The 27,756-nt window shown below is 33.7% G+C and overlaps 1 protein-coding gene across 9 annotated transcripts in view; it reads left to right on the top strand.

Annotated features, from left to right (window-relative positions):
- Positions 1 to 27,522, top strand: part of LOC105334949 (zinc finger protein GLIS2) — a 32,005-nt gene extending 4,483 nt beyond the window's left edge. For 2 of the 9 annotated variants that reach the window (XM_020070056.3, XM_011438583.4), the window contains exons 2-9: positions 8,394 to 8,463; positions 8,736 to 8,878; positions 15,389 to 15,459; positions 16,995 to 17,160; positions 17,910 to 18,274; positions 18,493 to 18,746; positions 24,752 to 24,870; positions 25,328 to 27,522. In XM_020070056.3, the coding sequence (XP_019925615.3) occupies positions 15,448 to 15,459; positions 16,995 to 17,160; positions 17,910 to 18,274; positions 18,493 to 18,746; positions 24,752 to 24,870; positions 25,328 to 25,983 (1,572 nt within the window). In that variant the 5' untranslated portion in view covers positions 8,394 to 8,463; positions 8,736 to 8,878; positions 15,389 to 15,447 and the 3' untranslated portion in view covers positions 25,984 to 27,522. Of the gene's footprint in view, positions 1 to 7,644; positions 8,023 to 8,393; positions 8,464 to 8,521; positions 8,543 to 8,672; positions 8,879 to 13,873; positions 14,006 to 15,388; positions 15,460 to 16,994; positions 17,161 to 17,909; positions 18,275 to 18,492; positions 18,747 to 24,751; positions 24,871 to 25,327 lie in introns of those variants that run through there. The other 7 variants (XM_011438584.4, XM_011438582.4, XM_020070057.3 and 4 more) reach the window with 6 other exon arrangements.
- Positions 27,523 to 27,756: the final 234 nt, after the last annotated feature.

Raw genomic sequence — 27,756 nt, 5'->3', positions numbered from 1 at the left:
AAATAGTTGAAAGGGATAATTTCCAAGATAATTTCATTGACACAGTATCATCTTTCACTCGGAAAAATTCACAGGAACGTAAAAAGATTCCTTACGGAGATTTATAATGGGGAATGTTTACATGTTTTCTCCATTCGGAATACACTCGGAATACATTGCACAATTTTACAACATTATCATCCGGGCTTGCTGCAATACAAAATCCTCGTAGACATCACATTTTTTAGCATTGTATTGAAACCTGATAAGCTAACAAGGGCGTTTGACTGAGAAATCTTGGAAATTTTTCATACTTTTGAATGAAAATCGTTTGAACCCTGAGGTATTTATAAATATCATGCAATTAAGCAAAATGTGAATCCAGGATATCTTGGGACAGAGTATAGACAAGATACAGAGTGCATAACATTTATTAGAATGATTTGTAATTGTTTCAAATTGGACAACATGCCAATTAATGTACAAATCTGGACTTTTACATGTATATATATATATTTATGTTGGGTAAATGTGATCTCTTTTGAATATATTCAACTGATTTAATTTACTTTTTAAAAAAATGAAATTTACTATTCTGTAATAAATAAATGATAAATAATCATTGCAAATATGAAATTGATAACTACTCACAACCAGCACACATGACAAAATTTCTATTTTTAAATCCATGTTTGAAAAAGCAAACACAAATTGAAAAACAAGGAATTCGGAAAAGAAATGATTTTCAAATATATATTTGTATAAATATTAGAATTGTTTACTCTAGACATGAAATATCTAGTAAAAATACGTGTATAGAATATTACCACTTCAAGGTAAAGAAAAACTATGGAAGATCCTTTAATATAAGAGATATATTTGATAAGAGAAGACCTAATTATTATTGGGGAATTATAAAGTCTCCCAAATGAACAAGGCCATCATTTGAGGTAGGGATGACCAACATGGGTCGAACTTTACAGACAAAAAGAGTTTAGGCCTACATTAGGTGAACTGACATGACTTAAGAATCAAGAATATATATGATTTATGGGTGGGGATCTCAACTGTTTTCAAAATATTTGGGCACTTCCTGTTTAAAGGGGGGTCAGGACCACCCCGGGGCCCATAACCTACATACCATTTGATGCTCCTTGACAATGTAGCTTTAGGGGTAGGGATCTTGAATGTTTTCAAGATATTTGGACACTTTCTGTTGGGGGGGGGAGGGTCAGGACAACCCACAGGGCCCATGACCTACATATCATTTGATGCCCTTTAAAGGGACTTGGACATGATTTGACATAACAACCAATTCTTACCCCTGTATCTCACTTGTAACTTGACTTTAACATTCAATATTTTGGTCAATCATTTGAAATGCACCAGTTAACCATTTTATACATAAAAAATGAAAATAAAATTTTTGATCTTAAATTCTGTCCAAGTCCCTTTAACACAAAGAACAAGTATTTATATAGTAAGGGGGTGGAGTTCTCAACGATTTTTGAGATATTATAACACTTTCTGTTTCTTAGGGAAGGACCCACCCCAACACAGCAAACATTACAACATAGATACACCTGCTCAGTTATAAGTCCATAATTGGAAATTTTTTGAAGAAACAGGAAGGTCTCACAAAGCATATCTAAGCTTAGCTATTAATACAGTGATACCGGTACATTGCAAAATGCAGATGAAACAAAACCTGCTGAAGTACATGTATTTTTTTTTTTTTTTTTTTTTTCCAAAACTTCAGAATTTCAAAATGTCTTAACTTAATTGTTTCTTACTGTTGAAGATCTGTATGTACAGTGACTCTGTGTCTTTCTGCATTTAGATTTTAATTCATTTTAGTGTAAAAAACAATCACTTTTAATGAACCAAAGTTTTCACACAACGCCTCTTCAAATATTGTATAATGAGAAATGTATGATGACAGGTGAATGTCCCTGTTTCTTAGTGGAACAAAATTTGAATATACTGGAACTCTGCACTGAAGCACCCTTTAATATCATAGATCTATTTCTATATATACTATTAAGGATGTAGGTGGAGTGCCATCAGATTCTTTAAGGCTTACAGAACAAACCACTGTTTGACAACCCTCTCTTCACCCTAGATTTTTTCTCTTATTTATTGTAGGATGTATGAGAGCACTTTAGGGCATTTGCTACCTTTGACCATTGCCAGCAGTAAAATTTTGAATTTTTTCTGAAAGTTATATATGACTTAAAAAATGAGGCATGTTATTTTGCTCCTCCACCTTTGCTGAACAGAATTCAAACATAGGTACCAACTAAGAAGTAGATGGCCCAATTGATTTTGAGGTCACTAGGTTAAAAGGTCGAGTGTCAAACCACACTGGGTTTTGGCAGGTATGCTGAGAGTTGTCGGGAACTGTTTGCTGGACAGACCTAACTGATTATGAATTTGAGGTCAAAAGGTCAAAGGTGAATGGTCAATTTTCTGGAGACATTTGAAGAATGAAGATATTGTCTGATCAGTATACTATGAACCCCTTTTTTATGAGACATTAAATTAAACTTGTTACACAGGTATCACTCAGAAGTAGGTGACCCCTATTGATTTTGAAGGTTACAAGGCCAAAGGTCAAAGGAAGAATAATGTCTGCTCAATATCTCAAGAACCCTTTGTTTGTCACTTTATTGTATCTTCCATGAAATGGCTGGGTTGCTTTTTTTTTTAGCTCACCTGAACCGAAGGTTCAAGTGAGCTTTTCTGATCACCCGTTGTCCGTCGTCCGTCCGTCCGTCTGTCCGTCCGTCTGTAAACTTTTCACATTTTCAACTTCTTCTCAAAAACCACTGGGCCAAATTTAACCAAATTTGGTACAAAGCATCCTTATGGAAAGGGGATTATAAATTGTTAAAATAAAGGGCACAGCCCTTTTCAAAAGGGAGATAATTGGGAAACAGTGAGTATAGGGTGCATGTCTTTAAAAATCTTCTTCTCAAGAACCACTGCACCAGAAATGCCAATATTTACACAAAAGCTTGTATATATAGTTAAGATTCTAAATTGTAAAAATCATGACCCTCGGACCAGTACTGGGGCCCCAAGCGGGGTTCAAAGTTTAACATATTTAGAAATACATAGGAAAATGTTTAAAAAATCTTCTTCTCAAGAACCACTGCACCAGAAATGCCAATATTTACACAAAAGCTTGTATACATAGTGAAGATTCTAAATTGTAAAAATCGTGACCCTCGGACCAAAACTGGGGCCCCAGGCGGGGTTCAAAGTTTAACATAGAAATACATAGGAAAATGTTTAAAAAATCTTCTTCTCAAGAACCACTGCACCAGAAATGCCAATATTTACACAAAAGCTTGTATATATAGTGAAGATTCTAAATTGTAAAATTCGTGACCCTCGGACCAAAACTGGGGCCCCAGGCGGGGTTCAAAGTTTAACATAGAAATACATGGGAAAATGTTTAAAAAATCTTCTTCTCAAGAACCACTGCACCAGAAATGCCAATATTTACACAAAAGCTTGTATATATAGTGAAGATTCTAAATTGTAAAAATCGTGACCCTCGGACCAAAACTGGGGCCCCAGGCGGGGTTCAAAGTTTAACATAGAAATACATAGGAAAATGTTTAAAAAATCTTCTTCTCAAGAACCACTGCACCAGAAATGCCAATATTTACACAAAAGCTTGTATGTATAATGAAGATTCTAAATTGTAAAAATCGTGACCCTCGGACCAAAACTGGGGCCCCAGGCGGGGATCAAAATTTAACATAGAACTACATATGAAAAATGTTTAAAAATTTTCTTCTCAAGAACCACTTCACCAAAAATGCCAATACATACACAAAAGGTTGTATATATAGTGAAAATTGTAAAAATCGTGACCCCCGAACAAAAGTGGGGCCCCAGGAGGGGTTTAGATTTTAACATATATAGGAAAATGTTTTAAAATCTTCTCAAGAACCATCGTGCAACTGTTTGGGATATTACTATGCATACATGTACATCCTTAAATAATGTAGATTCAAAAAATTGTAACTCCCGGACAATTGATGGGCACCAAGAGGGGTTCAAAATTTAAACATTTTAAAAAACAAAGGAAAAGTTTAAAAAATTTCTTCTCAAGAACTACAATGTTTTAGTTAGTGGAATATCTATGCATGCATCCTTCGCTTATGTAGATTCCTAATTCGTAAAATCGTGACCCCCGGACCAATAATGGGGCCCCAAGATGGGGTCAAAGTTTATTATAGAAATATAAAGGTAACAGGTTAAAAAATCTTCTTCTCGAGAACTACAATGCTTCAATTTGTGAGATTACTATCATGCATACAACCTTGGATAATGAAGGTTCGACAGTTTTAAAATAGTGACCCCTGGACTAATACTAGGGACCCAAGATGGGTTTAAAGTTAAATGTAGAAGTACCGGTATATATGGAAAATGTTTAAAAATCTTCTTTTCGAGAACTACAATGCATCAATTTGTCAGATAACTACGTAAGCACCCTCAAATAGTGTAGATTCGAAATTATAAAAGCCGTGACCTCAATCTAATACTGGGGCCCCAAGAGGTGTTCAAAGTTTAGCATAGAAATATAGAGGGAAAATGTTGAAAAATCTTTTTCTAGGGAACTATAATGCTTCAGCTTGTGAGATAACTATGCAAGCATCCTTAAATAATGTAGATTCCAAATAATTAAAACTTTAGCACTGGACTAATACTGTGGCCCCAAAAGGGGTTCAAAGTTTAACATAGAAAGATATATTGAAAATGTTTTTAAAAAGTTCTTCTCGAGAACTATAATGCTACAGTTTGTGAGATTACTATGCAAGGATCCTCAAATTGTGTAAACTCTAATGTAGTGGAACCAAGAGTTATCTTTCTTAATGCTCTGTACAGTCTGAGAGTTATTCCACTTGAAGTGGAACTCTTCCACGTTCAGTTTTTCAGGTTGTGTACGTGCGGTCCCACCGCAGTGCTACACATTTTCATTCCTATTTTACTATTTATGTTGTTCAAGCCAACCATAAACCTCGGACCATTACTGGGTCCCCAGAAAGGGGTTCAATGTTTAAAATAGAAAAAGCATATGCTACGAAATGTAATGTTACAAGGAACTGCTGTTCAGGTGAGCGATGTGGCCCATGGGCCTCTTGTTTTAATTTGCCATATTGGGGGCAAATAAATGTTTCTACAACTATTTGTTTTTTATTGCATTGTTATGAAAAGTCTTGTGTTTATTGAAGGAAGACCTTGAAATCAAGCTGTTTGATGCTTTATCTCCACTTACTGTGGTATTTGAATGTTTAAAGGGGAAGGGGCATACTTTTGCCCAGTACTATTAAAATAGCTTATTTCTCCCTTCTTTTACGTATTTGTCTGGACCAATCCCTATTTTCAATGACTTTTCATGGTTGTATTTCTTTCATTTCTGAGTGTTTGGGTGCTCTCAAAAATCACGAAAGTCGTCCTTTCCTTGACACAACACCCATTATGCAGGTGTCACTGTTTGTTTTTGCATCTTCAGTCCAAGTTGTAATTTATTTGCTGTATGCGATTACGGGATTTTGAAAGAGGATCGCCGGATATCAAAAAATAATTATATATCATGAATTGTTTATTTTATTCAGTGTAGATCATTTTATAGGGACCCATATTTTTTCGAATTGCCACACTCAACAATTCAAGTGCTACCTGCAAAAAGAAAGAAAAATAGAACATTCATGGGGGCCTCCAAAAAGAATTTTCATTTCGGAAATTCTCCTGCAGTTCCATTAACTTGTTATGAATTCTTAGTCAGCACCCCAGGTGATGTCATTTTCTCTTAGATGACTTTGAAAATTTGAAGGCATGTCTAATCTGGAAAAATCTCTGTTCACTTTGTTTTTTTTCAATTTGAGTGTAAAGACACTTCACATGTGCTCTAAAAAATGTCCAAAGTAGACAATTATAAGGACCCATATTGCATCAACAGACTTAATCCCGTGAAGCCACTGATTTGGCATTATTGAATTTTACACTCATGAACTGAAAGAACCCCCAATGTTTTGTGGTCCAAATCTTAGCCTTGAAATTAAAGTTGTCTCTTGTCGTCAAGCTGGTTAGTTTAAAGTTTTCAATATTTCAAATGGCGTAATTGGTTCTCAGCTATCGGTACATTTCACTTTTCGTAATTCATATGTGGGCTAATTATGCAATTTCTATTTGAAAATGAAATTGACCTCTTCTATTTCTATCTGTATTCTTTATATATAAAAAATATCTACATCAGACTGGTTCTAATAGTAAAAGCATTTTAGGGTGGGTTTTTTTTTTCAAACAAATTTGGGAAATCAATAATCCTGCTGTTCATTATGTAGTTTAGGTAGATATTGAGTACAATTTAGAAAAAAAAGGCATACATATTGCTCAGCTGGAAAGAATTCCGTATTTGAGACCAAAGAATACAGGACCCATTTTATTGCACATTCCATGGAGGATAGCTGTGGAGGGTCCATTGTACAAGATCCGGCAATATCAACAAATCAATTGACTTCAACCATATGTTTTAAGGACACCAGAGAGACCTGTTGGGTTTTTTTCCATGCTTTTTATCTCTGTGTTTAGATTTTAAGAATATTTTATTAGTTAATCATGGGCAGACCTGCTTTGAATTATATGTATTAATTTTACAGGTAAATCAACCCTCAAATGTTTAATATAGTAATTTCTGAAACAACTAAAGTTAAATTCCCCTCATTTATGTTTAATCTCGACACAATTTTATCCCTACAAAAATCTCTGCTTCAACTGCTAATGATAGTGCTGCAATTATGCTTCAGCTGTTGATGATAGTGCTTTAAGTAGTCAGATTTCTTTATTTATGAATGCATCTTACATAAGATAATGCTTTTTTCCACTTTCTGTCCATTAAATTCCATTTCTTTTCATGATTTGTTAAGATGCTTACATTTTTATTCTCAACTAATTTTTACATATAAAAACAGAAATATACAGGAAAACTTGTAAAATTAAAACAAAGTCATTTCATTATATTTATTGCAATTTCACAACATTTCTTCAATCGACATAAAGCTTTATACTTTAAAAAAAAATCTAATATAATGTAACAAATTAATTTTGTGTCCCATAGAGATTTGAAGAAAAATTAAGTTGACAAGGATCATAACACATATTCATATACACTTATCATTTCCCTGAGGCAGGATATGAATTGAATGCTCAATAAGCTTTCCTAGAAGTTATTAAAAGTGGAGCAATGCGTAGGTTGTATTTTAAACTCATTTAGGGTATAAGTAAATCATCACATTTCAAGGATTTTATTAAACAGTTCTGTATTGTACTGTACTTTGTCCATACATTGACAAAAAATTACAAGGGCCTGGTTTAATGACTTTTGCACTATTTTATAGATAAGACTATTTAGTACATGTATATGTATGTATTGTTGTAAAGGCTCTGACAAAGGTGACCAAGAATAACTGACACCATGCATAACCTTACACTGGCTACTCCTGGAATTCTCTATAATAGATGGCAGATCTGTATAAGGTCAACTGACCTTTAATTATCCTACAGTACATCTGAACTAGAAATAGTAAGTATTTGGTAACTTTTCAATGACTGAGTTTTTTTATTTAACTAAGGTGTCGTTCACCTCATGAGGTTGAGGTACTCTTATGGCAAAATGTGTTTTAAAAGTTTTTGTGGGGCGCCTACAATGGGGTATCAGTATTGGGTGTTTACTTTTAAAATGAATATTGATCTGGTACAATCGGGAGTGAAATTCAATTTCTACATTATCCGTTGTACATTAGGGGATTATCACCTAGCCATACCCACACATATATGTTTTGGGGGGAAGACACTGTAAATCCTAGGTGATAGACGGTTAGATAGGCCTTCAGTCGAGTTCCAGTTTGTTTCAAACTGCTGGTTGATTATACTGAATTTTAATAACATCAGCCGTAGAATTGGATACTTGGATGACTCTTACAAGTGTTCACCTGTGTGACACAGGATTGATTTGAATACCATTTGGTATGTTTTTTGTTTACGCATATATTTGGCCGTTTTCATTTTATTTTCTTATTCTAATGCTTTGATTGCAATAGAATTAAGCTTTTCTCTGCCTCAATGTGAGCAGGACATCCACTCCAGTGAGCCTTGATTTCCAGAGACAAACAAGATACTCTTCTATGGTGTACTTCGGCATGTCACTGCATATAAATTCAAAAAATAAAAAACCCTTAAAAAAACCCCCAAGAAACAAACAAACTGGTAATGTCTATTCCAATTTCTGCGTGCTGTCACAAGGGTATTGAAATGATCCATATTTATAGGTTAGTTTGATAATTGGTTTAAATGTACAATATTATGACACTTGCCTGTTTATTGTCTGTGTATTGCAGGTCCCAAGCACACAAAAGTGGTTTTCAATGGGTGTGGCAGGGCCTATGTTCACGAACAGAATGTAAGAAGGTAATTTAAGTACTGTCTTCATTGTTTACTTGAACGGTTTCACTGCTTGGCAGTTATGCAGTTTAATGTTTGAGAGTATGTAAGTATATTATTCTTTTGAGGGTTTATTCTGAGCAATCTTTCATTATTTATTTGCTGGATTTAAATACTCTGTGTCTATGTATAACCAGAATGTGCTGAGGTCATATATATTTTTTCCTGAATTTTAGTTGCAGTTTTTAGATGCAGCCAACAAGGGTGTAAGTGTTTTGATGATATCTGAACCATTTCAGCTTAAAGGAAGCATCAAGACCATCTCAAAACCTGAATAACCAACTCTGCACCATTGTGTAACCATCCACTTCATACCACTTCTGAAAAAAACCCACCAATCAACCAAACAGGGCTTTGTGGTCATCAGACACCAAAACTTTTGGTAAGTCGGTTATTGATGGACCATTCTTAAAAACAAAGCATCAGGGAGGGAAAAAAGTTAAGATCAAGAGGGCCTGTTTTCACAAAACTTGGGAGATCAGGGTGGGGTGGGAATATGGAAGTTGGGGTTTGAAGAGTTAAGTGTCAGATCTATTACAACATCCTGTATTCAACAACATTTTTTTGTTAAAATATTTTCAATTAAGGTCACATAGAAGTTTTAATTATTCAGATAATTGCTTTAATTCGAAGTCACATAAAATTTACAAGAAAGTTTCAGAAAGCAGTTTTAAAAACAAAAGGTTGTTTAAGCTCATTGTGTACTGTAATGAAATCTTTTTTGAATGCTAATCAATAATCATATTCATGTAGATATCCACCTTAAATGGTCTTTGAGAGAATTTTGAAAGATCAAAAGACTACTTCTTTAGAGCCTTAAGCCACAGGGATAACTTCAACCTTGTCATGTTGAGTAGGCCCAAAATATGTCTGATTTTTTCACATTGGGGGTATCGACTTTGTGGAGATCCCTGGAAAATATCCCTGGTGAAGAAGTACACAGTGCACACAGGGTATTCCATGAAGTGCAGCAGTCTGGGTCGACAATGGAGATAATGAGATTTGCAATTTAGGAAAAACTGGGCCCAAGATATTATTGAAGTTTCAGTAGGGGATTTTTTCTCATTGTAAAAGATAAAGTCTGTGACAGTTTTTAAATTTATAGATGAGATCATTCATGGCTTGGTTTTGTATAACATTTTTGAGATTCTTTTGAACCTGAAGAAAACCAAGCATCTGACTTGTGGTTTTGTTGTACAGGCTTTTTTTAACTATCAGTTTTTGGTGTTTGTTTTTTTGGTAAATCATAGTTGACCAATATATCAAAGCAAAGGCATTTGCTTTAGAGTATGACTCACAACTATTTATGTAAATACGTGTTTAAAATTAATCCAATTATCAGAGAATACATCTATTGGATAATGTGAAACTTAAATTGTTGCCATGGAATCTGGTTTTCTATGCCATAATAAGTAATTTAACAACTAATAGGAAAGTACTTTTAATGACATTTCTTGGCTTGACAATTTGACATACTTCCTTTGGTTATAATTTGCCAGACTTGCTGATATTTTGTGGAGCACATGGCTCGGTAGTCATAGGCATTTGGCCAGAAACCAAAAGGTTATAGGTTCAAACCCTCCTGTGGTTACTTGATGTAACAGTTGTGTATTGTGCACTTAGACAAGGCACTTTTTCTACATTGTCTCAGTCCACCCAGCTGAAACTGGGTACCAGCATACGCTGGGGGTTAACCTATGATGGATTGGTGTCCCATCCAGGGGGAGTCAATGATTTTCATAAGCTTAGCACCACGGAAACCGGGGATAAGCACCGGCCTTATGTACCATTATGGCTTGGAGAAGGATTTAACTTAACTTTTAACTTGACTGATATTTTATTTTAGTCTTGTTATATTAATAAAGATTTCTAGTGATCAGGAAGGTCTGTCAATGAAATCTGGAGCAAGAAATGAACTTAAACATTTTGAAAATATATCCTTATTATAATAACTAAGAATACTCTGTATAACCAATGTAATTTAAACATGTACGGTAAAATATAATTTGATGTATGATTAGATAAAATTCTATTACAAGCTTTGAATGATTTGAAAGCTATGCCAGGTATGCTTTGCAATAGCAATCTTTGATGATGGTTGAAAGGTATGTCTAAAGCTAACCACATGGTAAGGTCAATGGAATAAAAGGAAAGGTTAAATTCTACTAGATGAAGAAAGTCAGTTACCTTTGATAATTTTATGCAGTAGATTTCTCTGTCACCGAAATGCTTATTATTGAGACATGTAGCAAAGTCAGTGGTTCTTTAATTTCTAGATACCCAACACACAAAATGGCAGATGAGGGGTGGACTTTTATAGTTACTGAAATTTTATAGTTGTTTCTTTTTATAGCCTAGTCCTTGTTACATTGGTATCTTTTCTACATTTGTGGCTGTCATATAGATTTTGATACATCCTAGGAAGTATAGCTTCCCCTTATACAATTATTTTCAAACAGCTTTTCTACTTGTCTTTATATAGAACCATTTTAACAAGACCTTGAACTTTCAGTAGGATGTAGCTATCTATTTCTTTTGTTAAAACAAGTTAAAAATGATGCTGGTTTCAAGCAAAATATGCACCAATTGTGTAGCTTAGCTCAAAAGCCAGACAAATTGTGTTGATTTCAGAGCCATGGCTGAGTGGCCTACAATGAAATAGACGGGCCTACATCAGGTTGTAGTTTGATACAACTACCCAAAGCCCAAGCTCTTGATAAAATGGTTCTAACTTCCTTCCAACCTCTATACTTTTTGGAAAAAAATATATTTAAACAGATTCAGGGGTTTTCAATTGGAGGTGGGGGGTGTTAAGGCAGGGGACAATTTTTCACTTTATAATAATCAAAGTTAGCTGCTTCAAAATTCAAAATGGCAAATTAAACTAATGGAAATTTTCAAGCAATTAAACGAAGGGAAAGTTTGGTGCTATATATGTTAAGTTGATAATTTACAGCCTTAAAGTCTAATCTACCTATTCCATGGGGCATTTCTTGCCATCTTATCAGGCTTTTTTCACCTGATTAATTCATTTTTGCCATTAATTTGTTTGCCCCTGACAAAAGCTAAGTGTAACATTCCACTTGGGTGCTGCTGACTATATTGGTGCACTGCAGAAGTTTGTTGGCATTTTGGGACTCTAGGGACCCCCTACTTAGAAAGTCGATAGAAGACTTGCATTTATTACTGAATGTCATTAGGGTAGAAAGGTGTGCAATCTGCATTTCTATAGTGTATTCAAGGAAAGGGAAATTTAACATGAAAGTATTGGCATTTTAAATGTGTCTGCATGTTCATAGGTGAAAATGAAAATAGTAATATGTATGTAAGTACATTGTTAGTTACCATGGTAATGTTCAATTAACATTCAAAGCTCCTGAAAAATGGGTAAAATTAATGTTAAGAATTGTATCTAAAAGCTTTTAAAATTTCTCTAATACTTGTCATGTTAAAGTATTTTATATGGGAGAAGATATACATGTCTGATATATCTATCTTTTGAGACAAGAAATGTGTTACCTTTATATTCATACAATAAAAGTTGTGAAGAAATTCATTTTTTCCATAAATATTGTAATTAAATTACAGTGATTTCTTTTATTGGGAATGAATATTTGCTGAATATTCATTGTATCATACAATTATTTTACCAGAATGAAAGATTTTGCCTTAAAATTAATTATTAGTTCATTACATAACAGGAGAAGTGCTAAAGATTCTCTTAATATCAATAGTTCATAAAGAAGTAGTTATATTAATTAACACATTCGTGAGATTGATTTTAAGAATTGTCATTGAAATTAGAGATTCGTTGATCTATTAACCAATCAAAACTTGTAGACTGCACGCTTATTAAATGTTCAAAGATACTAGGTTATTTTGTAGGTGTTTAGCAAGGTCATCTGATTCAACCCCCATGTCATTAAGGGGCAGGATGACATATTTTAATGGAGATCATTTCTGTCAAATTAATCAGACAAAAAACCTAAAGCATACTACTACTTGTAGTAGTAATGGAAATTTGTGGTTCATAGGTCATGTGCAGAGATATATTTAGGCCTTAATTACCGTTGTAAAGATCTACATTACTGGGTAATTATTTACGGTCAAAAAGTTTGTTTTTATGGTCAGTTATTAGTAATGAGATCTTTGGTCAAATTTTCTTGTTCTAAGAACTATTGATGCATAAATTGTACTTGCATGCAACAAAGTTCATGTAAAACACAGTTCATGTAAAACTGACTCAGGAGTTCTCAGTGCTCTCAGTACTTTGATAAAATCATTTTAATTTGTTTTCTATATGCAATGTGTTAGTCAGATTCAAATTTTCATCCAAATATAGACAATTCAGAATTGAATTAAAGAGCTAGCATATTGCTTTTTAGAAATTTATTCCAAATACATAATTATAACTTCTTTCATTGTGTGAATGCTGAGAGTCTGTATAGGAAAGATCCTGCAAGGGAAAGTGGGATCAAATGACAAAATTTGCTGATTTAAATCATGTGTCTAATAGAAGAAAACTGGTAAAAAAAAATAGTCACCCCAATATAGCCTTTTTAACAGTACTTGCACCTCTGTTACTTTGACACTGTTCAAAGACTTCAAAGAACGACCTCAGCCTTGATATTGGGAAGGCTATGAAGCAGTGCTCATTGTGTGTGCACCTTGGTACCTGTTAAAATGGCTAGCACAATTCTCTCTGCCTCATTCTGGTGTCTTCCTAATGGCATTGGTTGATTTACAAGTTTCGTCTTGATTAAATTCAAATTTCATAAGATGTGCAATTTAAACTTTTCTGGATATTATTGTCAATAAGATTGTATTGTTATAGGATCGGGCTTAAAGAATTCAACCAGAGTTGTCACATTAATTCCACTGCATGTTCAAGTTCTCCAATTAAATTCGAATCAAATTCTACGATCTCTAGGGGGTATGGAATGGTGGTATTGTTATGGGCTAAAAAGTAACCCCCCATGATCACGGTCCCTGGCTGACAGCTAGGTATAATTGTTTATTTCTTATTATGAGAGGGGTTTTCAGTGTGTGCAGCGATGTATATTTAAAGGTCTACATATAAATGACCTACACAAAACATTTATAGGGGGTACTTGTGCGCGAAATATATAATCAATTCCTGGGGAGGTATCAGAGAGGTGTAATTACAGTTTCAAATAAAACAAGAAATGTAAATGAACTAATGTGCTCAACAGTTTGTAACAAGATTTTTTTTTTTCCAAACGATTACAATAGAAAATATTTTTTTCTGAAAGTTTCCTTTGTAGCAGTTTCATTGAGTAGGTGAAGTCGATACATTACATGTTTACATTGGTTGTTTTTGTGGGCCAAATTATGGCAAAGTCTACCCCTTCTCCAGAGCCCCTCTGCCACACTTGATTTGGATTTGATAGGTAGATAAACAGTTAGGAATATCTTTTTATATCTCTTCACACATTTGATGACAATATAGTGGAATAAATCAAAGTGGGATTTAGCACTTTACATGGGGGTAAGGAAAAATGAAATTGACTGGCAAAATAATATACTAATTAAAATGAAAAAAAAAACAACTAAACGATAACCGTACTTTGTTTATCAAATTAACAGTTTGCAGAGATTATATATATACAGCTTGTAAAGTTATATTTTAGTTAATCAAAAAGTCTTGACATGACTGTAAGTTTTGAATTTGGTTATTGTTATTTATGAAAACTCAAAAAAGTGGGTGTGTCCTCCTGAGGTCACACTACTCTATGTTTACTGGTACACTGTCAGGATGAGGGAATTGATGATACATACTGCCCTGCAGAAACCTGTCCCATTCCTCTATGATGGATTCTGTCAGCTGGTGATTCTTAGGAAATTTAAATGTAATATTTCACAAATATGCTTAATATCAATTCTAACCCAAAGATGCTCTACGGGGGACAGATTTGGCAGAATGGTGACCATTCAATGGGATTCATGTTCTCTGTCTGCATAGACTAGACAAAGCAGATACTACTGTTGTTTGGCCATGTGTTGTTTTCGTGTAATTCTGAACTTTATGCATACTTGGAGAAAGGAAGCATTGATGGCTTTGTATATTAGTGTTCTTGATTTTTTTTTTTTAACTCAGTAAGGGACATCCTCCAACCAAGGACAATGCCTCTTTACACATGGTCGAATTTTCCACCAAAGTGGTTTCTCTCAACCATTAGGCCTATACATGCAGTAACTTAAAATACTTTTTGACTATCTACCAGACTTAACCTTGACCCAATAGTGAAAAAAAAATAACTTTCTCCTCTGTCACATACTGTAAAATAATAAATCATTTTTAGCAATCAAGTTGATTTCTCTGCTGTCATTCACAATTTACAGTCATCCCACATAACTTTTTTCACAAATAAAAATCATTAGTATGTCCCCACCCACCCCCAACTCCCTGTTACTGACCCCAAAACCAGGAACATGCAACTCCCCATCATCAACTTTAATACAACCTCCACAAGATGCAGATAAGCTAAGGTGATGATTGGAAAGTGTTTTGCATTTGTAAAGTGTATCTTGTACTTCATCCAGTGCTTGAAAGTCCAGTACATGGCATTTTTCACAAAATATTTAGCACGAAATAAACATCATGGTGGAGGATTAGGATAGATTTTCCAGTTTTTAACTGTTCGGTAGAAATAATGACAGATGAGACTCGACAGCCCTCAGGTGAACTGCTGGCATTCACAGTAGCATTTATATCTTGCTAATAGACGGATGCTGTCTTATTGACTTTAGAAGGCAGGTGTAGTGACCTAGTTCATCAGTACGTGAGACTTTTTTAGGTCAGCATAATGTGAAAAATAAGTAATAACCTTTTCATTAAAGGTATTAAATATACTCATATATACTTTTGCAGGCTAACGATGCCTCATTCCGATCCTTGAAGACACTGATGTACAGACATAAACTGTCACCATGAAATCAGAGGTACTTTATTACTTAAAAAGGAATTTTAATTTATTTATTTTTTTTTAGGAATAACAATTTTTTTGTGTATCTTCATGCAGCTATAAGTGAAACTTTATAAATCAGCAATATTATTTTAAAAAATTTTATTTCTCTCAAAATACCAAAGTGAGTATTATAGAATATAAAGAGAATGATAATATTAAAATGTAATGGAATTTTGAATTATTTAGCATCTTTAGAATTCATTCTGAAGAATTGTTAAATGAGTAAAATAAATTCTTATATTGTAGAAAATTCAATTATTTTGTACTGTGTATCAATCCTTCATCACAAAATCAAGTTTATGTTTGAAAATGGCTATAAATTTTTAGGTATGCAGATTCATTATCTTCAGAAGATTCACCAGTTCTTGGTTACTTTTAGTCACTGGAAAAAATTAATTTTGCCATTCTCAAATTTATATAAATGAATGTAACGAAGTTTTTAATTTTTATTTTCATTTTTCTTTAAATAGAATGAGAACATTTTGTTTTATATATGGTTGGTCAGGTGGTTGGTAACTGTAGATTCCTAATTAAACGCGAGACATAAATATCCGCGTAAAGTGGCGAGAAGTTCATCTTGTGAATTTTAAAATCTCGCTTTTATTTTTCTAACATATGTATACTACATGAAACTATGATAAAGTTTTGACATTTGCGATTTTTTTTTCTGGCGATTTGATGGAAAACAGTAGAATCGCAGAATTATAGTCTGTCCCAAGTTATTGCTTCCATTACTTTTTTATGATTTTTAATAAAAATACACATATCTGTGAAAGAAATGCTGTTGAAATCAACAAAAGGGAAAACATCCAAGATATCTTCATTGACAAATAATCATTTTGCCCTTAAAAAAGTTCACAGGAACGAAAACAAATTTCTTACGGAGATTTATAATGGGAAATGTTTACATCTTTTCTCCATTCAGAAGTACTTGAGACACCTCGCGCAATTTTTCAATGTTATCATCCGGGCTTATTAATGGCTGATGCAATGCAAAATCCCCATAGACTTTCTATTTTGGGATGTGTATTGAAACCTGAAGTGGTAGAGGTGGCGGTTCAAAACAGATAATCTGGACATTTTTCATATTAGTGGATGAACGTAGTTTGAACTCAAAGGTATTTATGATTATTAAAATATCAAGCGAAGAGTGGTGGTAGCAAAAACTTGGGACAAAGTACTCGCGTAAAATATTAGGAATCTACAGTAGTTGGTAGACCAAAGGATCATGTACCGGTAAATCCCTTTGCTGGACAGACTTCATGCTTGGTAGACCATTATATCTCCTTAATAGTAGATCATTCTTATTGATTTTGAGATCAAAGGTCAAGGGTTACCTCCATTAATTTAGAGGTCACAATAAAAGGTCACATCACTCTGGACATGAATCATATCTTGGGAACCATTTGCTTGTCTGTTCAGTACATATGAAAAAGTTTGCCCTCTTAAATGATGCCACATAGGGGTCTTTATGTTTTTATAACATTTTTTGATTTGAATCATTTTCAGGTGCTATTGAATTCAGCTGCCAGAAAGCAGAACAAGAAACGACAGCAGATTTTAATGCATGAAGAGAATGGAAATGAAAGCCAAGATAAGTCAAGGAGTCCATCTGATTCTTGTAGTGTCCTGAATATGAGCAAATGTATCAAGCTTACAGGAAATTTACTTACAGGTAAAAAACAACAAAATACTGAACCAAAACACAGAAAAATCAAATAAAGATAAAAAGTTATGAATTTGAATCAATTTGTCAATTTTGTTGATTGTTTCTTTGTTAAAGGCATAATTGAATTTTAGTTTAATGTAGAATGATTATTTGTTAAATAAATGCTTCCAAATTAAATTCAAAACTTTTCCATGACGGATACACAGGACTATATGTATTAATTTTGAGGTTAAAGATCAAGGGTCAAACTACTCTGGACATCAAATGTCAGAAAGCAGACCAGTTATTGACTTAACTGAGAGAATGGGTATTAAGAACATGATTATTTGAGATTTGGTCATTTCGATTCTAAGAATGAAAAAATGTAAAAATCACAATGTTGGCTTTGACTAATAAACCAATGGCCAATGGTCCACAAGCAGTATATTTAAAGTCTCAGTTATTGCCCTTAGATTGTGAAAATTACTTGTTACTCAGAATTTACATTTTTTCAACTTAATTATGAACAATAATTAGTTAAGCAGCAATATGATATACAATGTTGGTTTCATATAGATTCTGTTTTATTTTCACACCCTCAGAGTTTAGAATATTTGATTTGAATTTGTTGACATTTAGAAATCTTCTGAGCTAGATTCTGAAATGACATTCAGATTTGAATGTTAGTGGAGCATTTATTTTTATCTGACCCATTTATTGTTATTTTATAGATTTTCCGACATAAAAATTGAAGCTTAATGGTTTTTTCTTCACAGATTCCAAATCCACTAATGGACAGATGACAAATGGCCTTATTTTTGAAGGATCTCCAGAGAGTCGGCCTTTGCCTTGTGATCCCCCTCTTTCCTTTGGATTGCTGACCAACTTTCAAGCTGATCATCTGTTAATGAGCAAACACAATTCTTCATTCGAACCCAATCATCGAGCACCTTCACCTGAATCAAGTTATAATGATATTGTCCACAATCTCTCGGTGACACCTCCAAGTTTTAGGATTTCAAACAGTGTCAGTCATCCCGACCTTCATTTTAATGGCCTTGACCCTCAGGGAATTCCTGTTTCCTTGGTGACCACATCTTCAATGATTACAGCACCTTCATTGTCAGATGAGTCACAAAATGTAAGCTTTAATTATAGGAAAATAAAATTCATTTTTTTTCTTTAATTGTAATGACTCTTTGCAATGAACATTGTATTTGTTGCTAAAAAGTTAAGGAGGCTGAGTGATGAAGAGCTTAAAAAAATATAAGAATAGAAATTACAACAATTTAAGTATTCAGAGTAAATATTGATTCAGATTTCAGAGTAAATAATTTAGAAGTATATAATTTCTGTCAGAATTCACAGTCCAGCAGTGGATCACCTACAAGTGGATTTCCCTACCTGCGACTGTACTCCAACGAGAAGGAAGATTCCTCGCCCAGAATGCAGTTCCACCAGTGTCGCTGGATTCATTGTGACAGCAAGTTTCTGAGTATGGATGACCTTGTCAATCATGTCAATGACCAGCATGTCAAGGTCGAGAGACCAGACGTGGATTACCAGTGTAAATGGGATGGTTGCCCGAGACGAGGGAAAGGATTCAATGCCAGGTATGTTGAAGGTGATTTTAATGCTTAAGTAAGTCAGAAAAATTGTTGTTTGTGTAAAAGCATCCTTGGGAAGTATAGTTTCAAATTTGTTCAAAACATGATTCTAGGGTGGGGCCACAATTGGGGTCAATTTTTACATATCAATACATAGAGAAAAACTTTTTCAAAATACCATTTGGCCAAAAAAGCTTGTGTGGACCCACCTTAACCCCTGGGATAATGAACTAAACAAACTTGATTCTATATTACCTGAGGATGCTTCCACACAAGTTTTTACGTAGGAGCATATAAAGAAAAAATGTTTTAAAATCTTCTGCTCATTAAGCATTTGGCAAGAAAATTGGTAACTTGTGTGGAAGCATCCTCAGGTAGTAGAGATTCACTTTTTCACAAATCAGGATCCCTAGGGGTAGGGTGGGGGTTAAGATTTTTTTTCATTTAAGAATAAAGAAAAACTTCTGAAGAAATCTTTTTTGCAAAAACTGAAAGAACAAAAGTAGCTTAATATTTATTTGAGATTATGTGTAGAAAAAATTGGAAAATCTTTATAGACAAGATATACTCTATTAAGTAGTCCAGATATTTTATAGCGAGAACAGCTCGCCGGCGGGCAGTGCCGGCACGAAGTGACCCCTACCGGCAAGGCGTGTGTGAATAGAAAATTCGGACTAGTTGCACATTCATTCAACGGATTTTTTTGGCGTCAGTAAATCGGACCAGTAGTTCCCTGTAATCGTGGTAATTTTCATCACTTCACACTCTCACGAGAATCAGCAAGACAATAAAAACAATGACGATGTATACGACATACAGTCAATGTTACCTCTAAAGTTCACCTCAGTACACTCTCATTCAAAAATAATCGAGTGACGTCACAATGGTTTACACATTGATACAATAAATTTTTTCGGCATCAGTAATTTTTTACCCACAATTCAAAGTACCAATGGTTTCCAACCTAAGTTCTCGCGAGAACCAAAGAAAAACTTTTGAGAAGCATATAAGATGTGTAATTTTAAGAACATCAGCCTTTTTAAGTAAATAAAACAGTATACTTCGCGTACTTTTATTTCTCAAGGGAGTTTTAAATAGTCAGTCGACACGTGAACTTTGACGTCACAATAAGGGGAAATAACTCTAACTGAAGTTATTGTAAATCTGCTGAAATTACCAAAATCCTCTCAAAATCTGGCAAACCTAAATAATGAGGACATTTCTTCAGATATAGGAAACAGTTGTAACTTGCACTCATTTGGATGAATGCTCACATTTATTTTATTCACTATACTTACGGTAATTTCCAGGAACGTACAAGTAGAATCGTTTTTTAAAAGGGGGGATGACAGCCTCATCCAAAAAATCTTTACAAGCAAAAAGAAAAAAAAGGATAATTCTCAAAATTATGAAAATTCTAATCCTTATTCACTTCCATTTATTACATGCTCCCAATGCCAAGGGGGGGGGGGGGGGGGAGAGGGGGGGGGCAACTCCATGTTCCTTAATATGATAAGCAAATATTTTTAAGCGTAAATTTTAAAAAAAATTAATAAGAAAAAATGTCTACTGCAAAAAAAAAGGGTATGAACTGACTTTACAATAACTTTAAAAGAGGATATACAGTGCAATGAACATTTATATTAAAATCTTTATTATTCAACAACATTGTATCTGAAATTAAACTATTATTCTACTTATAAATAAATAAAAAAAAATCTTATAAACTTTGAATAATGAAAATTTACTGAAAAAATATGTATGTTATGTTTTATTTTGCAATCAAATTCATTTACGTTGCTAATTTTATTGATTTATCATAATTCATTGTTTGAGCACATGCTGCGCTTGTCTCAACGGTCGCATCGTAAAACATATTATTTAATACAATAAAGATGGCCTTAAGCTTTTCTGTTTAGTTATAGCTATTGTTACTCAGGGAATGTTGTGGTCCCTGGCCCTCTTGTTTGAAGATTGAATTACTTGTGCATTAATACCTGTGCTTTATAAAGCTAAGTGGGTCAGAGCTATGTTATATCTGTACATTATATAAAGAAAATACAGACACATTATCTTTTAACTGTCAACAATTGAGTCATTTATAAAGTGTGATATTAAATCATGCTTTGTCATCAGAAGGGTTGTGAAAGTCAAGATTGAGTCAGAAGTTGAGCATGGTAATAATACATATAAAGCAGGTGTTATATTCACTGTAACGAATGTTTTTACAGCAGGTGTTACATTTACAGTACCGATCAGATCCAACTTTACAGAAAGTAAACCCCAACAAAACCCTTGGTTTACCTTCTGGGTTTACACCGGGTTTACTAGAGTGAACCCAGAGTTAACCCAGAGTAAACCCAAAGTTAACCCTGAGTGGATACAGAGAGTAAACTCCGATCAGAAGTATATACTGTATTTTTCGGGGCATAGGCCGGTATTTTTTTTCTCCGATGAGCGAGCCCCGGCCTATCCCCCGGGATCGGCTATTCTTAGACTCAAAGTTAAAAAAATTTAACAGTAAAATATAAAATCCACTGTTTTTATCCGTTGTACTGTTGTAGCAGTTTATTATGAGGGTTGGGTTTTTTTCATCCGTTTGAACTATTGTTCGATAGTTGTCCCGTTGATAATTTTTGTAATGACATCGTGAGTAATAAAATGTACTGTTCTGTACGAGGTATTTCTTTACAATCCCAATCAAAAGAATTTTTTTCCCACGTTCGTGTATGAACCCTGGAAACTATTATTGCGTAGTAAAAAAGAAAACGAAACCGGGTAGAATGTAATATGACGGAATTTTTGTGAATTCTTCATGTCTGCGTTCGTAGGAATCACTGGTCTTGGGTGGAGAATAAATCAAATGCTTTGTGTTTTTACAATTAATTTTCTATTGGATGAAATAACGGTATTCTGGTGTCGTGTGTATATACAAAGGTGTGAAACCTGTGACTAAAACACAGCCTGGGGGCACGTAGCCTAGTGTACACCGTTACACTTCATTGCATTAACTGTGTTTTTAACATTACAACTTCTCTGCATAACATCAGTCACTATTTAATTGATTAATGGAAAGAACATGTTTGGTATTTCGTTTTCTCATTCATAGCGATTACGGGGGATAACTCTATTTGAATATGAAACCACGTGTTGAGCTAATGGACGCCATACCCCGTATTTACAAGTAGCTTTCAAAGTATAACTTGATTAAATGAGATTTAGCAATAAGGTATTAATAAAATATAAATGGTTTGGTAAAATATTATACTTAGTTCTACCAGACAAAACCACGGAGGTTGGTGTTGCAATTAAATTTACACTATGTAACATTATGTTTACATTATGTAAAATTAAAATACATAACGATACACCGACGAAAACGGAAGAGACCAAACAGCCACAAAACACAGATTGATTTTTAAAAATTGCTTTAAATATATATGTTAAGCAAATTTAATAACATTAATTACTCTTTTGACTTTCTACATCGATATTCTGAAAGTATATACTTAATACGATGACTTCCTTAATAAGCGGTCATACTTTCACTATAGTAATCATCGATTGAAAATCGGCTTTTCCCCAATTCGGCTAATCTAAGGATTTTTCTTGAATTTTGTCTAAAAATTAGCAATTCGGCCTATGCCCCACATCGACATATGCCCCGAAAAATATGGTACCTGAAAGCAGACGCTTACTGTGTATTTGGAATATACAAGGGGTAGGAAGTACAGGTATTTAGATGGTAAGATAAAATAAAGGTCTGCTTCAAACTTCATTCAGTTGACCCCAAAAGCAATTCTCAAGTAAACCCAAAAAGTAAATCTGGGGTTTAGTTGGGGTTTATTCTGGTGTTAGGTTGGGTCTGATCGGTATTGTACTGTTACCAAATATTGTTACAGTAGGTAAGTTTCATTCACTGTTACCAAATGTTTTTACAGCAGGTGTTACATTTGCTGTTACCAAATGTTGTTACAGCAGGTGTTACATTTGCTGTTACCAAATGTTGTTACAGCAGGTGTTACATTTACTGTTACCAAATGTTGTTACATCAGGTGTTACATTTGCTGTTACCAAATGTTGTTACAGCAGGTGTTACATTTACTGTTACCAAATGTTGTTACATCAGGTGTTACATTTGCTGTTACCAAATGTTGTTACAGCAGGTGTTACATTCACTGTTACCAAATGTTGTTACAGCAGGTGTTACATTTACCTGTTACCAAATGTCGTCACTGTCACCAAATGATTTTAGGATAGTTATAAAATACTTACAGTTGTTTTACCTTAGCAAACAAATTTTAGAGGGGTATGGTGGTTTCACCTTGTCCGTCTGTCTGTCTGTAGATGCAATTTTGCCCCCCCCCCCCCCCCCCTATAGAATTTTTTACTACTGCATGGAACAGTCTGAAAATTTCTGCATATGTTGAACACCATCTGAAATGTGCACATGCAATTTTTATTAAGATCAGACAAAATTTAATGATGCTTCAGGGTTTATTAAGAGTAAACTGCCCCAAACCATCTTATATCATATAAAACTAATGAATATTGAAATTATTCCTTAGATAAATCATAAATTATCATTATTAATAAAGAATTTATTATTATTAATATTATTATAGGTTATTATTAAAGAATTTATAGAAGCTGTTGAAATTTATTAGTCAAGTAAATGGATGAAGTGACCCTTAAGGGCATTAATGTAAATGAAATTCAAAAATATTGATATGATTGTTGTGTTCTGGCTATTTCAAAATTGTTTGTTATGATTTTAAATTCTCCTTTTTTCAATACATATTTATATATCCTATGATAACGTTTTGGATGTTTATCCAAGTTTAACAAGCTCATCAAAGAAAACCATAGTCCTTTTGGATCAATTTTCTAGTATGGGGTTGCAAGTACCATAGGAGAAAGTGAAGAAAATTTGAAACAACTAATTGCACCTGTCAAGACTCCCATAAGAAACATATTTAAGGTTTTTTTCAACAGAAGAGTATATTGCTTTAGTATTTTCATTTACTGCAAAGGAAGGGGTTATTGTCACTTTTTCTTTAAAATACTGTGGAATCATCCAATTTCATCGGGGCCAATTTTCGTGGATTGCTCAAGTTTTACAGGTTAGTGGGGACATAATTTCGTGTATTATCTTATACCTACAAAAGGATATATGACTTTATAACCCATATTCAATCATTCGTGGAGGATATTAATTTGGGGATGAGAGGCAACCACTAATTCCACGAAAATTGAGCCACCACGAAATCTAATGATTCTACAGTAATTTAAATAAAAAAAATATCCAATACAGAAATTTGTAAATGTATTACATATGTGTTTACAGTGAATTTCTGGCAATTTTGATTTTGAGATCAGTAGTAAATTGCAAGAGGAATTTAATGGTACTAATTTTCCAAACAGAATTTGTGTGTAAATAAGGTTAATCAGTACAAAACTAGTGCAGGTTTTTACTATGGAAGGCACTGTAGCTTCCATGTTGTCTATCCTAATCCAATAGCATTTTATTCTAAAAGATCTCCATAGCAAATCAGTAGAAAGGGGATGCCTGAAAAATAGGTAAATTAACTTCTTAATTAATCCTGAGAGACCTCAACTGGTTTTAGTTGGTCCATAGATACATGTACATTACATACAATTATTACTTACAGTATTATGGTAACTTACGGTATATGTCTTTGATTACTGCATTTCAAACAAACCATTTTTGATTTTGAAAATAAAGACAATAAAATACTGAAAAATTTATCATCATTGTTTCTTTTTCAATTCTCAAATGCTGTAATGGCCCAAAGTGAAATGTAATGGTGCCATGTAGTTTGAGATCTCTTAAAGATTTTCAAAAGAAGTTATTCAGCACATGTTTCCATAAATAGGATTTCTGGTATAGTGGTTTGAAAGCAAAAGACATCATCTATTAAACATAAAAACTTTGTGTGAGGCTCTCTTGTTTTGTGGACACTTATATAACAGTATATCTTTTTTTTCAGGTACAAAATGCTTATCCACATACGGACCCATACCAACGAAAAGCCCCATCGCTGCGCTTTATGTGGAAAATGTTTCTCCCGCCTAGAGAATCTTAAGATTCACAACAGATCCCATACTGGTAGGGCATTCATATGAGCTTTATGCAGACAATATCTGTTTTAAATGTCCTTTTTCAGGCATTTTAATGGGTCCTTCGTTGATGTTGGGCAATATCAGTAAGATAATGGAGACGTAATTGAAATGCATTAGTTGTATCATTCTGTAATAAATCTTGAGTGTATCGCTGACTACTCAAGGTTAATATTCTTTGCATGGTGAAAGTTTTGGCACTGGCATTAAGAGATTGTTACAAGGTTCCAATAAATAAAAGATTGGTAGTGAATAATGGAGACTAATTTGTTTAATTAGAATTTCTTGTTAGTACAATAAATATTTTTTTTTTACAGTGAATATGAGTATTTAAGATTTGTGCTATTATGAAATGTGATGAATTAAATGAAATTAATTATATATTTAATAATGTAATTAATTATATAAATTGAAATTGCTTAGTAAAAGGTGTTGATCTTTTATAGGAGAGAAGCCCTATATATGTCCATTTGAAGGCTGCAAGAAAGCTTACTCAAATTCAAGTGATCGATTCAAGCATGTGAGAACTCATCAGGAGGAGAAACCATACATCTGTAAAATGCCAGGATGTAATAAACGCTATACAGACCCAAGTTCTCTACGCAAACACGTCCGCACACACGGACACTACTTCAATGGTGAAAATGAAAGTAAAACTTCAAAATCAAAATCTCCAGATCAGCTTAGGTCTTCTCCCAACAATAAGTCTCCACCCATTCCCCCCAATTCCTCACCCTCATGTATCAGTCAAAAGTTATTCAGCATTTCCACTAGCTGCATTCTGCCCCAAAGTGTACCTGCCCACTACATGTCGCCCCATGGGATTTTTCCATCCAATCCAATGTTGTCATCTGCTGTGCTCCAGGGAGGTCTCCAGGCGATGTCTGTTCCGGCAGCAGACGGCATGGTAACAGTTTCTCCGAGCTCTCCATTGGACTTTGAGAGTGATAAATTGTCCCTAGAGTCCAAGTGCCAGGATGGACCTCTGGACCTGACCACCAGCAGTCCTTCCACGGGGTCAGATGTCGGCGACAGGGAGGGCCCCAATTTTCATCAAAATGGAAACTCCTCTATTCATGGTACACTGTTTGGGGATGAGTGATCTTGTCTAAGTGGTTGTGCATTTTTTTGTCTCTCTATGAGTATTTATTATTATATTTTACTGGGAACTTCTGCCTTGCATTTGTATTTAATTTTTATTTTCTTTACGACATAAAGGCAATGATTTCCCTTTGACTTGTTATTTTTTTCCGTCCAATTTTTTTTTTTTTAATTAGAATCTTGCGTGCATGATTTATAAGAAGAAAGATGTATTTTAACATGTGTATATTGGAAATACAACTATGGCATTCTTGTCATAAGCAATGAAGAAATTTTGTACCTAACAGTATTAATGCAATAATCTTGTTACATTGTTTATCAAGGTAGCTAGTTTGAATATGTACTACATTTCCAAAGCTTTCAGCCAAATTGGCTTTCCTTTGTTTTTATAATTGTTCAACTGGCTGGAACTGTACCATGTTTTGATCTGTTCATTGTTCATAGTCTGAATCATGTTTTCCATGTTGTGTTACTGTATGTATGGTGTACAATTTATTTATGCATTGTAATTTAATTTCTGTTCGTGTACTTGAATCAAATATAGTTTTGATATCTCCTCCATTGAAAATGGAGATTTTCCAGTTAAAGAAAATAAGTTTGTTCAATTAGAATACTTGGCATATTGTGGACTTTCCCTTTATGAAACAGAATTAACTGAGTGATCTCCTTTGTATAGATATATAGATGTACAGACGTTGACAATACATAATATGTGTACTGGTATAAACTGTAACGGTAATTACCTGTTAATCATGATATATCAAGAATTCAAATGTACAACTAAGATATGTAAGTGCTTTTTATAACTGTTACATGGTTTATTTTTTACTTATATTACCGATATATTATAGCTAAATTGAATAAGGATCATTCATTGGCAATAACACAAACAAACAGAATTGATGTGTATTTGAAGAAAGCTACCACTGTTGGTTTTGCTGTATAAGCCTTTTAAGGTGGAATCTTTACACCTCTGAATTTTTTATTTCTTTCCTTTATTAAGGTAATAATTTTTATATTCATTTTTTTTTTTGGAATCTTGAGTTTCCTAAGTGCTTTAAATGGTGCATTTGTCACATGCTAGCATAATTTGGTAAAGAGAGTTTACTGGAAAGACTGGTTGTTGTTAAACATTAGAACAAAAATAGATGTTAATTATCTGTGATACAAAACAATTGTATAGGTAAATATATGGTTGTGTTACTTATACACTAATAATAATGGTGGTTTGATCGCATGGGCCCAGGAATCTGTGTCAGTAGAACGGTCAATGACAAGGTAAAGTTACAGTGCCAAACAATTTGTTTATAAGGCATTCCATTCATTTTTAATAAAGCATTGTTTTCCCTCTGATGAATTCGTACATGTAATTTTCTAACGTTAATGTTTGTAGTTCTTGCCTATCTCTATTTGATAAAGGGTTTAAACGTTCTTCTCAGCTGTAGAGGTGCTACTTGATAAGCATTTAGTGAAATAAATGAACTCATTTATATTTGTTGTGATATGTTTTTTTTAAATAAATGAATTATATCTGTTATAATTTATTGTTTGTCTTATTTCATAGATGTAAAAATAATTCCTGGCTCACATTAGCTTTCAGCTCAAGTGAGTTTTGTGGTCACTGGTGTTACTCAGATGCTTGAAATTTTAACACACTTTGTTTTTAAGGCATGCCATATATATATATATATATATGATTGGATTCAATTTTCTATCAATCAGATGTCAGCTTCCTGTTAAATGACAACTTTGTTCATTTTAGCCTAAAGAGGTA

Source organism: Magallana gigas, chromosome 2, assembly GCF_963853765.1.
Source record: "Magallana gigas chromosome 2, xbMagGiga1.1, whole genome shotgun sequence".
Lineage (NCBI taxonomy): Eukaryota > Metazoa > Mollusca > Bivalvia > Ostreida > Ostreidae > Magallana > Magallana gigas.
Note: the sequence above shows the minus strand (reverse complement) of the source record. Positions and strands in the feature narration are given on the sequence as shown.